Source organism: Mustelus asterias, chromosome 14 (genome assembly GCF_964213995.1).
Source record: "Mustelus asterias chromosome 14, sMusAst1.hap1.1, whole genome shotgun sequence".
NCBI lineage: Eukaryota > Metazoa > Chordata > Chondrichthyes > Carcharhiniformes > Triakidae > Mustelus > Mustelus asterias.
This window is the reverse complement of record NC_135814.1, coordinates 81300941-81316909: the sequence shown is the minus strand read 5'-3', so window position 1 is coordinate 81316909 and position 15969 is coordinate 81300941. Positions and strand designations below refer to the sequence as shown.

Genomic DNA, 15969 nt, shown 5'->3' with positions numbered 1-15969 from the left:
CAACAAGCTTTAGAATTTCAGACCATCCTGATTCAAACTGTGCTCAGTCTTGCACATAGAGTATGATGACTAATATTAGGACCAAAGTTCAATTTGCCCTAACTTAAAAATTTGTGATGAAAAATTCAGCGCTTTCTGCTATTCAAAAAAAGCTTCCTGCTTGCTGCTTTTTTCTCTGCTTACTTATAAATCACAAATCTAACTCAGTGTGTGTAAATAGAAGTGTGTGTGAATACAAATACTGATCCATACTAAGTAGGTTAGTCTGAAGTATGATTACTGATCAGCATTGAGGTAACTGATCTGAAGTATAAAATGATGCATCAATGAAGTGACATTTATGGCTGGATTTTCAGAGACACTGTAGATCTTTAAAAATGACAGCCAGGATCCTGATGTGGAATTCCTGCCCCCATTTCTAACAGATCCCATTTTAGCTGGTGGGGGGAAAGGGAGGTGGGATGTGAATCTAACAAGAGGAAAACCCAAACTCAGAGGGATCATTTGAACTCAGTGCTGAGTTTAAATAGACCCCATTTTGGTTGTTGCAAGGGCCTTAGCCCACAGTGTTGGAGTCATGAATTCATGGAATAGATGTAAGTATTCTTGAAGGGTGGATAGGTCAGTTTAATTGTCATGATCTGAAGTTTTTAAAATCTACTGCTCTTTAAACTATAGAAATAAAATGGTTGATGTTGCCAGCGGTTGTTAAAAAATCCTTGTTGGGTTACTTTAATTCACAGGCCAGTTGGTGTGTATTTGACCTTTCTCTAATAGCTTGGCTGAGTTTCAAAAATTACAATGATCTCAGCAGGGAGGTTCTGAATTCACAGTTTAAAGGATTAGCTGATTTTGATGTGGAATATAAATAGAAGTTTGTTCCTAAGAGATTAACCACTTCAGATTTAAAAGGTTTGAATGGGCTCCATGAATGGGAGCTTTTTTTCACTGTCAAGTGCATAAAGTTAGAGCTCTCTTAGATGGTTAGATCGGTATTTTATTTCATCTCCATATGGCTCCTGGAGTCTTCCCATGGTAAATAGTGGGTGAATTGACATGGAATTATCTTGGAAGGTATGAGGATTCTTGGAGGGTGGGTGGGGCATGAGTTGGCAATGATGACATGAAGGCCATGGAGAGGGGTGAAGTGGGGTGAGGGCTAGAGGATTTAACTGCTTTGATTACATCTTGAACAATCAAACTGGGCAACCTAACCAGCCTGCCTCAGCAGTCGCCCACCACCTTGGCAGCCAAAGATATGATTCCAGAGTCAGCAAGCTGGATTCTATCCCACTACCATGCCCCTGGAGTGAAAATTTTGTGTGACCAGATGCTTTAAACTGAGCCAAGTTTGCTGAGTCAGAAAATGTTTTGAGTTACCTTCCTTAATATCGGTGGCATAGAAATTCATCTTATGTAGTAGCGTAAAATGCATAGTTTCAGGAAGTCACCTTTTATACCAGTATTTATGCCAAGTATTAACTACCCTTAACCGAAATGGAACTGAATACATGCTGGTCGATATAGTTGACGGCCACTGCAATATGACTACTGTACAAGGTGAATTTCAACCCCAGAGTCTCTGGGCTAGTAAGTGAAAATCAATGAGGATAAGTGAATTTTTAAAAAATCAGAAATCAGTTTTAGAAGTGATAAATTTGGCCAAAATCACACAAAAGTTAAGCTGCGGCCTAAAAGGCAAGCTGTGAATTATTTAATTTGTATTATTGATGAGTTTATGCTGCCTGTTATCATTGTGACCTGCAGATTTGTCATGGGTCAGGTTAGGGCTGGGGCAGTCTAATTTTACAAAACATTCCTAGAACAAACATTGAACTCTTATTTCAATGTTTTAATTACAATTTTAGATACTTCCAGAATGAGATAGATGGATGCATACTGCCTGGTATATTGGATACTCAATCATTGCTTTTCCAATTTTAAAACAAGTGTAGCCCCTATACAATTCCAGGCCAGCTATTTTATATGTATCCAGTCAAGGACCACAAAGTTCAATTTAGCCTAAAACATAGACATGGGTCACAGCTCACACCCTTTATAAAGAAAGACTTGTGAAGCGCTATAAGTGATATTGTGTGGTTCCTGACCTTAAGACATCCCAAAGCATTTCACAGCTAATGAAATATATTTTGAAGAGTAGTCACTGCTGTAACGAAGGAGACACAGCAGCCAGTTTGCACGTAGAAAGGTCAGTGACATTGGTTGAGGGATGGATTTGGCCAGTACACCAGATACCTGCTAATTCTACACACTGGTTCACCAGACAAGATTGAGGCAGATAAGGTTTCTAATGGGCTAAGTTGTAGTTATACAGGAAAGTACAATAAACCAACATGCCTTAAAACATGATCAATGTCAAAACAACAGATTCAAATTCAAAATTAATACTCAGTAAAGCAGCATCTGTATGAAAAAGTCTTCATTCAATTTGTTCACAGTGTATAATGGCCTGACATTGAAAAAGCTGGAACTTTGCATTGAAGAATAATAGGAGTTAGTTCCAGAGTGTAATCTTTCCTGCTTAGTGTGTTATCTTTGGACATGCGTGATACAGTCCACCATGGCATCAATGCAGTCAAATGTGTTTTTGGTGTCTTGGTGTTGCAGTGCAAAATCCCAGAGCATCCTTTGTGGCATTGGCTAGGGAAACAGTTGGGCAAGCAGATGGGTATTCATCAGACTTTTCAGGGTCATCAGCTTCCTTGGGTTCCTTGGTTAAAGAACACACTGCATCTATAATGGCATCATTTCTCAGTTCCATTATGCAGTGTTCAACATTGTCCACCTCTGCTTTACGTTTGCATGGTTGGCTCTGCTGAAACATCCATGCCAGCCTCCTACGGGTGAGCTCAAAATACTTCATCTTTGGGGTGTTTGGTTTCATCCTGCTCCTCCTTCTCATGTTCGATGTCTTGTGCAGTCATAATCTGTTTGAACCCCTTGTGGTGGAAGTAGTTGGCAAATGTGGCTTCTGTCAATATCTCCCACACCTTCTTCATCATAAACATGGCCTCCAATATAGTTAGATTGCATTCCTACTTCTTATTGATGACCTTGATAAATTGAGAGATCAGCAGTCGATGGTGGGTTTTCAGGTTCCTAATCACCTCCCCCGATCCATTGGCTGGAGTTTGGCTGTGATTTTGGGAGACAAGAACATCAGCTTGATGCTCTTGAGGCCAGCGATGGCGGGGTGTGTGGGACTGTTGGCTGCAATTATGATGTTGTTCCTTTTTTTGCTGATATGTTTGGTTCACTTCCCTGATTCATACCTCAAAAATGCTGAAGATCATTCAGGCGCCTTTGTGAGCATTGCACTGTGTGAGTCCTGCCTGACATTTCTGAAGCAACGTAGCTTCTTCAACTTTTCTATCACAAGAAGCGGCAGCATTTTGGTGCCATTCATGTTGGTACAGAGCAATGTTCTTGCTCTGCTTTCCATCATTCATTGTTTCACCTTTAGCCATCAAATGTTTTGCAAAAAAACAGTCAAACAGTCTGGCTTCAGCCGCATTAAAAATCTCCTGCATTTTCGTTCAAGACATAGCCAAGATTATTTTGGATCTAATCCTCTGTGAATGCAACCTTAACTGCCACACACTCGCCATGCCTTGCTCCCTTCTGGTATCGTGGGAGTGGGGGTAGCTGATCTGGCATCCTCCCTGAGGTCACTTACCCAAAGGCAACACTGTAATAGTTTCAGCAATCAAGGTTATGCAGTAAGAAGAAAATGTCAGGGTTAGTAAAGCAGAAGACAATGCCATTCCTTGTCTAGATAGCCATTGCTGCAGGGTAAACTCCGTGTGATCCATCTTTTTGGCCAGAGCGACTCCTTCTTGCATGACTGGACGGTTTGGACTGGAGATAAGAATGTTGTCTGCCCTAAACCACATTAGCAGAGCTTCTTCAATAGCAGGATAGACAGCTGTTCTCATCCTCTTCCTTGCTGGAGAAAATGTCTGCTTGTCGAACAGTTCCAAGATGTTCGTCTTTTGTTTCATGATGGTGGACAAACTTGATAGTGGAATCATCCACTCCTTTACAATGTCTGCTTTGCAGTTTGCAGTTTCTCCACTTGCTGAATCAACTTCACCTTTTCTCCGTTTGACAACACCTTTACCTTTCTCACAAGCTAGCCAGATTCTCAGATTTTGCACGTCCTTTCACAGGGAGGTTTCAATGTCAAATGATGGCTTGCCCAGCGCTCCATGATTTCCTGCTCTTATCTGGTCTAACTTATCTCTAGTTTGTTGGTATGGTCATTTGACAAGCTTAGATAAATTGGGCTAATCCAAAATTGCCGGTGTAGACTTTAAACATGAGGGCATCGTTCTATTGGATTTGCTAATCTGCCGGTGAGATTGGTTGATAACTTTGACATAACCAGAATTTCAGCTCGTCCAAGTTTGACTCATCACAATTTCACTGTATTTGTTCATTATTCAGTAAAGCAGTGCCACAGGTGCAATGGTTTCATGCTAACTTTCACTGTATTTAGTCTTGAGAGCACAGACAAATCATTTAGTCAGCAACTGGATCCTGCAACCATGTAGGAAGGCTGGTAAAATTGGTGTCGTGTTTGCATATCTTTTTATAGCTGAATACAGAGTTGCATTAACAAAGGTTTATGTTAAGCAGGAAGTGGTGTGTTGTAGCTAAAAGCCATGCGGGAAGGAGGGATGGAAATTAAGAGCAGAAGATGGCTTCCAGAGGAACTTTTTTATTGGATCCAACAGAAAAGTTCATGTAAATTCTGAATTTAAGTTATTCAATGGACAGTTTGTCCCTCTGTTTCCCACTTCAGATGAATTACCTTGTCTTTTCATTGAAATACTAAAAGCTCTTACACATATAATCTGCATTTTCTATATCTGAAACACTGATGACTGTTGTCAGATTATTGGGTCGCCAGATTGACACATCCCAGGTGCACAGAAAAGGCAATTTAAACATTTGTACTTGAAAAATTTACAAATTGTAAAAATACTTTTACAACTTCTGTAGCCTTATCATAGAAGTGTTTGCTATTATAGAAACCGCTATTATTGGGGGTTCCAGCATGTTTCACGCCAGCTTTATTATTTTTAATACTGTCATTGATGCACCATAACTTTGCTATTAGATTAGGAAAAGAAAGCTGTCTAAATAGATTTTCCTCTCTGCCCTGCAGATGACACTGCAAGCATGCCTAGCGTTGTTAGTGAACAAGAAGCATATCTCGCCAGCAGTAGTCGAGGGCGTCGTCGATTTTCCAGCCATGTCTCTACCATGTCTGCTCCTCAGCCTGACTCCAGCCTCAGAATTTTACCCAGCCACAGGTAATGAAGCCAACAATTTCTGTAACTTTAATTGAAATGCTATATACATTACTATATAAATTACTGCTAAAAGTCAACATGTCCACTGAAATTTTAAATGTGGAGAATAATAGTACTATTCTATGAATATATCAACCAGAATCACAGAATCTTTACAGTGCAGAAGGAGGCTATTTGGCCTATCTCGGAAAGAACATTCTACCTAGTCCCACCCCCCTGCCTTATCCCCATAACCTTGTGCATTCTTTCTTTTCAGATAGCAACCCAATTCCCTTTTGAATACCTCGATTGAACTTGCCTGTACCACCCTCTCAGGAAGTTTGTTTCACATTCCAATCACCCTCTGGGTGAAAAAACTTTTCTCAAATTACGTTTACTCCTTTTGCCAATTATTGTGAACCTGTGCTGTCCAGTCTTGATGCTCTCTTGAGTGGGAACAGTTTCTCACTATTTCCCATGTAGATATCCCTCAGGATCATGAATACCTCTATCAAGTCTCCTTTCAGTCTTTTTCCAAGGAAAGCAGTTCCAATCTCTCATAGCTTTCCTTTCCTACATATCTTTATTGCTACATTTCTTTAATGCTGGAATAATTCTTGTGAATCTCCTCTGTACTCTCCCCAATGTTTTCACATCCTTCCTCAAGCATGGCACCCATAGCTGGATGTAGTACACCAGATGAGGCCTATCTAGTGTCTCATACAAGTTCAACATGCCTCCTTACTCTTGTACTCAATGCTCCGATTAATATTTTTCCTGCCAAAATGAATCACTTCATATCACCTGCATCGAACTTCATCTGTCACTTGTCTGCCCAATCCACCAACATGTCCTTTGAAGTTCAAGACTATCCTCATCACAGTTGACAACATTTCCAATCTTTGTATCATCTGCAAATTTTGAAATCATGCCCTGAACTTTACAGTCTAGGTCATCTATATTTATCAGGAAGAGCAAGGGTCCCAACACTAATCCCTGGGGAACTCCACTACAAACTTTTTCCCAATCTGGAAAACAACCATTACCCTGTTTCCTGTCACTTAGCCAATTTCTTTTCAAGTGCCTACTTTCCCTTTTATTCCATGAGCTAGAATTTTGATCGCAAATCTGTTGTTTGGCACTGTTTCAAATGCATTTTGAAAATGCATGCTGCATCAACAGCTTTGCCCTTATCAATCTTCTCTGTTACCTCCTCAAAACTCTCCAGCAAGTTAGTTAAACATGATTTTCCCTTAATGAATACATGCAATCTTTCCTTAATTATATTGCACTTGTCTAAGTGACTATGGGTAGCTTGGTGGCACAGTGGTTAGCACTGCTGCCTCACAGCGCCAGGGACCCGGGTTCGATTTCCAACATAGGTCACTGTGCGGAGTTTGCACATTCTCCCCATGTCTGCATGGGTTTCCTCTGGGTGCTCCGGTTTCCTCCTACAGTCTAAAAGACGTGCTGGTTAGGTACATTGGCCATGCTAAATTCTCGCTCAGTGTGCCCAAAGGGATGCCAAAATGTGGCTACTAGGGGATTTTCACAGTAACTTCATTGCAGTGTTAATGTAAGCCTATTTGTGTCACTAATAAATAAACTAAACTAAACTGACTATTGATGTTGTCCTGAACAATGTTTCCAGAGGTTTCCCTACCACTGGAGTCAAACTGGCTAGTCGATGGTAGCTGGATTTATCCTTGCACTCCTTTTTGAACAAGGGCGTGACATTCACAAATCGCCAGTTCTCTGGCACCACCCCTGTGTCTAAGGAAGACTGGAAAATTATCATTAGTGTCTCTGCAATTTCCACTCTCACTTCACTCTGTGTCCTTGAATACATTTCACTTGGTCCTGGTACCTTATCTATTTTAAGAAAACATAACTTTTGCAATACCTCCTGCTCAATTCTCAACAGTTATCTCCTTTCTCACCTTGGCCTGGTTAACATCTTCTTCCTTTCTAAAGACAGATACTAAATATATATTTAATACTGCCACTGTTTTTCCTACCTCCACATGCAAGTCCCCATTTTTATCTTCAATTGGCTCTACTCTTTCTTTTACCACCCTGTTTGTTTAAACATTATCTTCAATGTTTCTTCATCTCCGAAGCCCTTAGTTTGCAGCTTGACATACAAACCAAATTAACACCAACAAATAAATTAAGTACATTCCCATGTAATATCTTTGAAATAACACTGGATTGGTGTTGTCAGCCAATTTTCTAATTATTTGATACACAGGGTACATTACATTATTAGGCATAAACTTTATGAAAATACATATCTAGTACCTCGGTATCTCTGACCACGGGACTGAATGTTTAAAAGGTCATACCAGTTTGATTCTCCTAGATTAAAATCAGCTGAATATTATTTCTACATTTGTAAAAATGGCCCAGACTTACACTGTTGTGGCAAAAATCCCAGAAATGGCTATAATTTCTAAGCACAACCCCCACCCAAAACTGGAATTTCCTATCTTCGTAACAGTGGGACTGGAGTTGGGCTGGGGTTCATGCATGCACAATTCACAGATGAGCTGGCCATTTAAATCATCAGCTGCCGACACTGCAATGGGATTTTGGAAGAACAGAAGTGTGGAATCTGGAGTGTGCAGATTAGTACAGGTAAGAGTCATCGAAACTTGATAGGAAACAATTGGATAGCCATGAAGGCACCCTATGGGGCAGGTAAAGCAACCTTTAGAATTATTAAAGGTCAAGCTGTCAAAGACCTGTCTATCTGTCAAGATACTGTTAAAGAGCTGTCCAACTGTCAATGAACTGCTCAGCTGTCAAAGAACTGTTAGAGTGCTATCCAACTGTCAAGTTGTCAAGGGACTGTAAAGAAATGTCCAGCTCTCAAAGAACTGTCCATCTGTCAAGGAATTGTAAAGAGCTGTCCAGCTGTAAAGGAACTATTAAAGAGCTGTCAAACTGTCAAAGCTTTCCAGGAAGTGTTATCTTGTCAAAGCTTTCACACCTGTCTGAAAAGTATCAAAGCTATCAACGAACTGGAGTGGAGGGGGGTAAGGGAAAAGAGTGCTGGGTGAGGGGCATGGTTTTGCATGAACTGGCTCTAATTTGACATAGAGGTATGAGGGACCATGGGGGTGAGGCCATTAGTTGGCATAGGTTATCATGGATGGGGCACAAGGATATGTTGGGGGGGGTGGGGTTGGGGGGGAGATGGTGCATGTGTGTACTGGAGGGAATTTTTTGTTTTTTATTAATTTTTATTTGTCTAAACACAGTGCTGGAGCACAGAGGCCAAGCGTACCTCCATGCCCTGCATCTGCATATTCATTCTGGGGTTGCACACCCCGACTTCTTTTTCAGCCTGCTCCTCCCAGACCAAAAATCTGACATAAGAACATAAGAACCAGGAGCAGGAGTAGACTATCTGGCCCCTCGAGCCTGCTCCGCCATTCAATAAGATCATGGCTGATCTTTTTGTGGACTCAGCTCCATTTACCCGCCCATTCACCATAACCCTCAATTCCTTTACTGTTCAAAAATGTATCTATCCTTGCCTTAAAAACATTCAATGAGGTAGCTTCAACTGCTTCACTGGGCAGGGAATTCCACAGATTCACAACCCTTTGAGTGAAGAAGTTCCTCCTCAACTCAGTCCTAAATTTGCTTCCCCTTATTTTGAGGCTATGCCCCCTAGTTCTAGTTTCACCCGCCATCTTCCTTGCTTCTATCTTATCTATTCCCTTCATAATCTTATATGTTTCTATAAGATCTCCCCTCATTCTTCTGAATTCCAATGAGTAGAGCCCCAGTCTACTCAGTCTCTCCTCATAAACCAACCCTCTCAACTCCGGAATCAACCTAGTGAATCTCCTCTGCACCCCCTCCAGTGCCAGTATCTCCTTTCTCAAGTAAGGAGATCAAAACTGTACACAGTACTCCAGGTGTGGCCTCACCAGCACCTTATATAACTGCAACATAATCTCGCTGTTTTTAAATTCCATCCCTCTAGCAATGAAGGACAAAATTCCATTTGCCTTCTTAATTATCTGCTGCACCCGCAAACCAACTCTTTGAGATTCCTGCACAAGGACACCCAGGTTCCTCTGCACAGCAGCATGCTGCAATTTTTTACCATTTAAATAATAGTCCATTTTGCTGTTATTCCTACCAAAATGCAGGTCAGATTTAAAAGGTGGGTTTGCAGAGCCTGAAAATCTCCCAACTCAGTGATCCTGACCTAGGGATGAAGCTCTGGGCACCTGTTACAATTTTGTGACATATTTGTGAACTATGTGCAAAACTATGCATTGGAGATTTTAAAATGTTGAAATGCCAGGTTTCAAACGCACTTGTTTTTTTAAAGAAGCTCTGCATGTATTACAACATCATTATTTGATAAAGCAAATCTCACTTGAAAATATTATGGGCTGTGTAACTTGGGGTGCTTGAAATTACCAGTGGAATGGAGAGGCTTAGATCTGAAATCAGTGTGCGTCACCATGTTTAGCTTCCTCTGTTAATGTAAAGTTATTAACATCCACTGGTGCTCTAGGACTGAGCTCCCCTGCTCCTGTCAGCCACCACTTGACCTCTTGTTATTCATGTCCTCCAAACTTGTTCTCTCTAGCTTCTGCCACATATGCCTCTCCACTGTTTTCTTTAATATGGCACACCTCACGTGACAGCACTGCCCTCAGATTCTAGGTATGTAGAACATTAAAACATCTTGAACAAGTACGGGGTGGCACGGTGGCACAGTGGTTAGCACTGCTGCCTCACAGCACCAGGGATCCGGGTTCGATTCCTGGCTTGGGTCACTGTCTGTGTGGTGCTTGCACATTCTCCCCGTGTCTGCGTGGATTTTCTCCGGGTGCTCCGGTTTCTTCCCACAGTACAAAGGTCTACGGGTTAGGTGGATTGGCCATGGTAAATTGCCCCTTAGTGTCAGGGGGACTAGCTGGGCTAACTGCATGGGGTTATGGGGATAGGGCCTGGGTGGGATTGTAGTCGGTGCAGACTTGATGGGCCGAATGGCCTCCTTCTGCACTGTAGAATTCTATGATTCTATGAAGTACAGTAAATAATCCAAACGGTCCATGGAATTCTGCTATAGAATTCCAAAAGATCAAAGTCATGCTTCAGCCTGACTTGACTACATCTGGAGTAATGTGTGGGCATCACACCTTAGGAAGTTTATATTTATGGTTGTATTCCCTGGAGCTCAGGCAGTTATAGCACAATTTGATTCAAGTTTTCACAATATTGAGAGGGTGGCACAGTGGTTAGCACTCCTGCCCCACAGCGCCAGGGACCCAAGTTCAATTCTGCCCCAGGTCACTCTGCATGGAGTTTGTACATTCTCCCCGTGTCTGCATGGGTTTCCTCTGGGTGCTCCGGTTTCCTCCCACTATCCAAAGATTTGTGGGTTCGGTTGATTGGCCATGCTAAATTGCCCCTTAGTGTCATGGGAACTAAATAAGTGGAGTTACGGGGATAGGGCCAGGGTGGAATTGTTGTTGGTGCAGACATGATGGGCTGAATGACCTCTTTCTGCACTGTAGGGATTCTATGATTCAACGATTCTATGATTTTGATCCAACAACAGTGAAGCAACAGCGATATAGTTCCAAGTCAGGATGGTGAGTGGCTTGGAGGGGAAGCTCCAGATGGTGGTGTTCCCATGTATCTGCTGTCCTTCTCCTTCCAGATGGTAGTGATCGTGGGTCTGGAACATGCTGCCTAAGGAGCCTTGGTGAGCTCCTGTAGTTGGGTTTCAATGTGTCTCTCTTCACACTTCCTTATAGGGAGAGGTAGTCTTGTCTGCTTTTCTCGCTTTCATTTTGGAAGGTACATTGCATTTTTAAAGCAGTTTGTGCTGCCTCCTTTCATATTACAGATTTCAGTTGAATGATTTTTCAAAAGTTATTTGTCAAAAAAAAAATTGTGAATTCATAACACTTCCAGCCCTTGAGGAATGAAGTGAGATTGATTCTCATTTCATTCGATGGTCAATAACAGAGAAAAATAAAACAACAAAAAAAAAGTTCATTCCTACTCAACAGGTGGAATTTTCTTATTATTTGGCATAGCAGCATAACAGGCGGGTAAAACGGGGTGGAAGTCACCGGCCCCATGTTTGGCTTACTCTCACATATTGTGAGGCACTTGGTGAAACAAACAGTAACAGTATATTGCTGCTAGCACCCAGTTTGTAAACAACAGTCAAGCCACTATTGTTGGCTATCTGTAGGTTATTCTATACTTCTCTCTACGTAAATGCAAATTCTTCTGACTGCAGGCCTGACCTGCTCTTGTCAGGCCTAACTCTTCCCCATTCACCTCTAAACTGTGAAATTATTAGCTCAACCCCAGACACCATTACTAGATCTGATTGCTAGGAACTTAGTAGGCTGTAATTTGATCTTTTCCCCCTGTAGGGATTTTGGTTTCGTGTGCAGCTTGGACACAAGCAGAACTGGGGAGCTCCAGCTATTGCTGCTCGGATCTATTAGTTGGTTCTGCAACTAATCTGCCAAATCTGGGTTAGCTCGGATGGACCGAGACAATAAGGATGTTGCCTTATGGAGGGGCCTCTCCCACATCCATGTCATGTAGAGCGAAAGTAGTGCGGCTAGACATATCTGTACAGATGCTTTTAAATACAGTGAGTATCCCTGATAAGTCTCTTAAGACACTTCCAGGACAGCTTTGTCAACTTTGATAGCTGGGAAGTTCCAATGGTTTTGTGTGTAAAAAGTGCATAATCATATTCACTTTTAACGATCTTATCTTTTCTGAAGATGTCCTGCGATCCTATCCATAGCGGTACCATACCTCTCCAAAGTGTAACCCTGGCTATCCAAACAAATCCACCAAGTTTATGTGTAACCAGTCTCTGTGAGCACTGAAAAAAAACATAGTAGTTTCAATAGCTGTTTGTTGACCTAACCCAAATGCTAACATCATGGGTGGGATTCGCCCCCAAAAAATTCTAAGTGTCGAATTCACATAAAAACCAGTGGAGTAAATCCCACTGGTTTTTTCAGTGGGATTTTCAAAATGAATTTTTCTCACTCTGTGCACTGCAGAGTGCAGTGGTGTGAATCTCATTAAAAAGCTGGGTGCGGGGCCTGTTCCCACTGGAGAGGTCGGTAGCATAGCACTGAATGGACCAGTGCGTATGCGCCGATCTGTCAACGCCCAGATTGGCACATGTGCAGTAGCCCCACACTGCCGGCCTCCCGTTTGCTGGCCAGCATTGCTGGCCGTGCGACCTCCTCCAACCCTTGACCTGCCTCGATCTTCCCCACCCCCGGCAATCCCAATCTCTCCCCTCACACCAACAGTCCCAATCCCTCCCCCCCCCCCCCAACCAAAGTCCCAACCACCATCATCTCCCAACCTCCCTCCACAGCCCTGACCGCCCTGGCAGGCGGATTTCCCCCCCACCCTGATAGCCAACCCCGATCGCTGGCATCCGTCCCTTTGCCTATGAAAGTGCAGAGTGGCAACGGACACCCCCACCCCCATCAATCTTCCACCACAGGCCCTGTCCCTCATTAGGCCCCACCCCATTGGCACTAGCAGTGCCGGTGGGCATTGCCACTTTGCCCCTTGGGCAGTGCCAGGGTGCCAGGCTGGCACTGCCAAACTGACAATGCCCAGGGGGACACCCTCCCACACCCTCCGACTTCCTGGGGGCCCTCCTTCACTCCAGCAGGGGCAGGCAGCCAGCTGCCCGCAAGTGGAGAGCTGTTTTAAACCCCACTGGAGCGGGCCGGAGACTTCAGTCCCGTCCCACTAATGATGGGCAAATTCTAATTTAAATAAATTCTGGCACAGAGCTGACAGCGCCATAAATCCAGCACCCGGTGAATTGGGGGGTCGTGCTGCCCAGCAGGAAGTCCACTAAACGGCTTCCGCTTGAGTCGCCGCCCCCCCCCCCCCCCCCCATTGCTTTATTACTGCGTGACTGCTTTCTACAACCTATAATTATTACAGTAGAAGGTTGTAAGTTCACTGTTTGATTGACAATTAAAATATATTACTGTTCCACAGGACCAGGCTGAGGAGAAGGCAGTTTGTTTGTTCACTACATTTATTTATTTATTTTAAGTTAAATTTGTGTTAAAAAATCGGAGGTTTTTTTCAAAACAGGAAGTGGGCCCAGCAGGAGTCTGGGAAGGTTTTGGAGGGTTTAAAAGTAGGCCGCACTTTTGAGCGGGCAGCGTCGTTAGCGGGCAGCAGAGTGAGCAGGAGGCAGAGTGAAAGCTGTAGGGCTTTGGCTCACAGGGCTTGAGTGAGCAGGAGGCAGAGTGAAAGCTGTAGGGCTTTGGCTCACAGGGCTTGAGTGAGCAGGAGGCAGAGTGAAAGCTGTAGGGCTTTGGCTCACAGGGCTTGGGCAGAAAGGGCGAGCAGGGGTGAGTTAATTCATTTTTTGCTGTTTCTACCTGGTACTGGCAAGGTATCTAGAGAGGATGGGTGTGAAGGCAGTGCAATGTTCCTCTTGCACTATGTTCGAGGTGAGGGACGACGTCAGTGTCCCTGCTGATTATACCTGTGAGAAGTGCATCCATCTGCAGCTCCTCCAAAACCGTGTAAGGGAACTGGAGCTGGAGTTGGAGGAACTTAGGATCATTAGGGATGCAGAGATGGCCATAGACAGAAGCTTGAGGGATACAGTTACTCCGCGGAATGAAAATAGATGGGTGACGGTGAGAGGGGCTGGGAAGAAGCAGTCGGTGCAGGGATCCCCTGTGGTTGTTCCCCTTAGCAATAAGTATTCCGCTTTGGATACGGTTGAGGGGGACGACATACCAGTGGTGAGCCGCAGTGAGAGGATCTCCGGCACTGAGTCCGTCCCTGTGGCTCAGGAGGGTAAGGAGGAGAGCGGGAGGGCAATAGTTATTGGGGACTCGTTAGTTAGAGGGATAGATAGGAGGTTCTGTGGCAGCAAAAGAGACTCGAGGATGGTTTGTTGCCTACCGGATGCCAGGGTCCGTGACATCTCGGACCGTGTTTTCCGGATTCTTAAGGGGGAGGGGAAACAGTCACAAGTCGTGGTACACATTGGTACCAACGACATAGGTAGGAGAAGGGACGGGGATTTAAAACAGGAATTTCGGGAGCTGGGCTGGAAGCTGAGAGCAAAGACAAAACATGTGGTCATCTCTGGTACGCTACCGGTGCCACGTGATAGCGAGTTGAGGAACAGGGAGAGAGTGCACTTAAACATGTGGTTGCAGGGATGGTGCAGGAGGGAGGGTTTCAGATACGTGGATAATTGGAACACGTTCTGGGGAAGGTGGGACCTCTACAAACAGGACGGGGTGCACCTGAACCAGAGGGGCACCAATATCCTGGGAGGGAAATTTGCTACGCCTCTTCAGGGGGATTTAAACTAATTTGTCAGGGGAGTGGGAAAAGGAGTTGTAGTCCGGAAGTCAGTGTTGAGGGTGGTGAGGTATTGGGGAAGGTATCAAGGTCAAGGGTGGGTACCGGTAGACAGGAAGGTGGGTTGAAGTGTGTCTACTTCAATGCAAGGAGCATCCGGAACAAGGTGGATGAACTTGGGGCGTGGATTGCTACTTGGGACTACGATGTTGTGGCCATTACGGAGACGTGGGTAGAACAAGGACAGGAATGGTTGTTGGACGTTCCGGGGTATAGATGTTTCAGTAAGTGTAGGGAAGCTGGTAAAAGAGGTGGAGGAGTAGCATTGATAATCAAGGATAGTTTAACGGCTGCGGAAAAGCACTTTGAGGGGGATATGCACACTGAGGTAATATGGGCTGCAGTTAGAAACAGGAAAGGAGCGGTCACGTTGTTAGGAGTTTACTATAGGCCCCCAAATAGTAATAGAGATGTGGAGGAAAAAATTGCTAAGCAGATTATGGATACGTGTGGGGGTCACAGGGTAGTTGTCATGGGGGACTTTAACTTTCCAAATATTGATTGGAACCTTTGTAGGTCGAATAGTTTGGATGGGGAACTTTTTGTGCAGTGTGTGCAGGAGGGTTTCCTGACACAATATGTGGATAGGCCAACAAGGGGTGAGGCCACATTGGATTTGGTACTGGGAAATGAACCGGGCCAAGTGTTAGATTTGGTTGTGGGAGAGAACTTTGGAGATAGTGACCACAATTCGGTGTCTTTTGTTATTGCAATGGAGAGGGATAGGGCCGGACGGCAGGGCAAGGCTTACAATTGGGGGAGAGGTAATTATGATGCGATTAGGCAAGAATTAGGGGGCATAAGATGGGAACAGAAACTGTCAGGGAAAGGCACTGATGAAAAGTGGAACTTTTTCAAGGAACAAATACTGGGTGTCCTTGATAGGTATGTCCCTGTCAGGCAGGGAGGAAATGGCCGAGTGGTTCACGAAAGAGGTGGAATGTCTTGTGAAAAGGAAGAGGGAAGCTTATGTAGGGATGAGGAAACAAGGTTCAGATGGCTCGATTGAGGGTTACAAGTTAGCAAGGAATGAGCTGAAAAAGGGGCTGAGGAGAGCTAGGAGGGGACATGAGAAGTCCTTGGCGGGTCGGATCAAGGAAAACCCCAAGGCTTTTTACTCTTATGTGAGGAATAAAAGAATGACCAGGGTGAGGTTAGGGCCGGTCAAGGACAGTAGTGGGAACTTGTGTATGGAGTCAGTAGAGATAGG

General features: G+C 44.0%; 1 protein-coding gene across 1 annotated transcript in view; it reads left to right on the top strand.

The window, feature by feature from the left end:
• The window catches only part of unc80 (unc-80 homolog (C. elegans)), a 505340-nt gene that overhangs the window by 424431 nt on the left and 64940 nt on the right, over nucleotides 1–15969 (top strand). The window contains exon 60 of the mRNA XM_078227718.1: nucleotides 5192–5339. Within this exon, the coding sequence (XP_078083844.1) occupies nucleotides 5192–5339 (148 nt within the window). The remainder of the gene's footprint in view (nucleotides 1–5191; nucleotides 5340–15969) is intronic.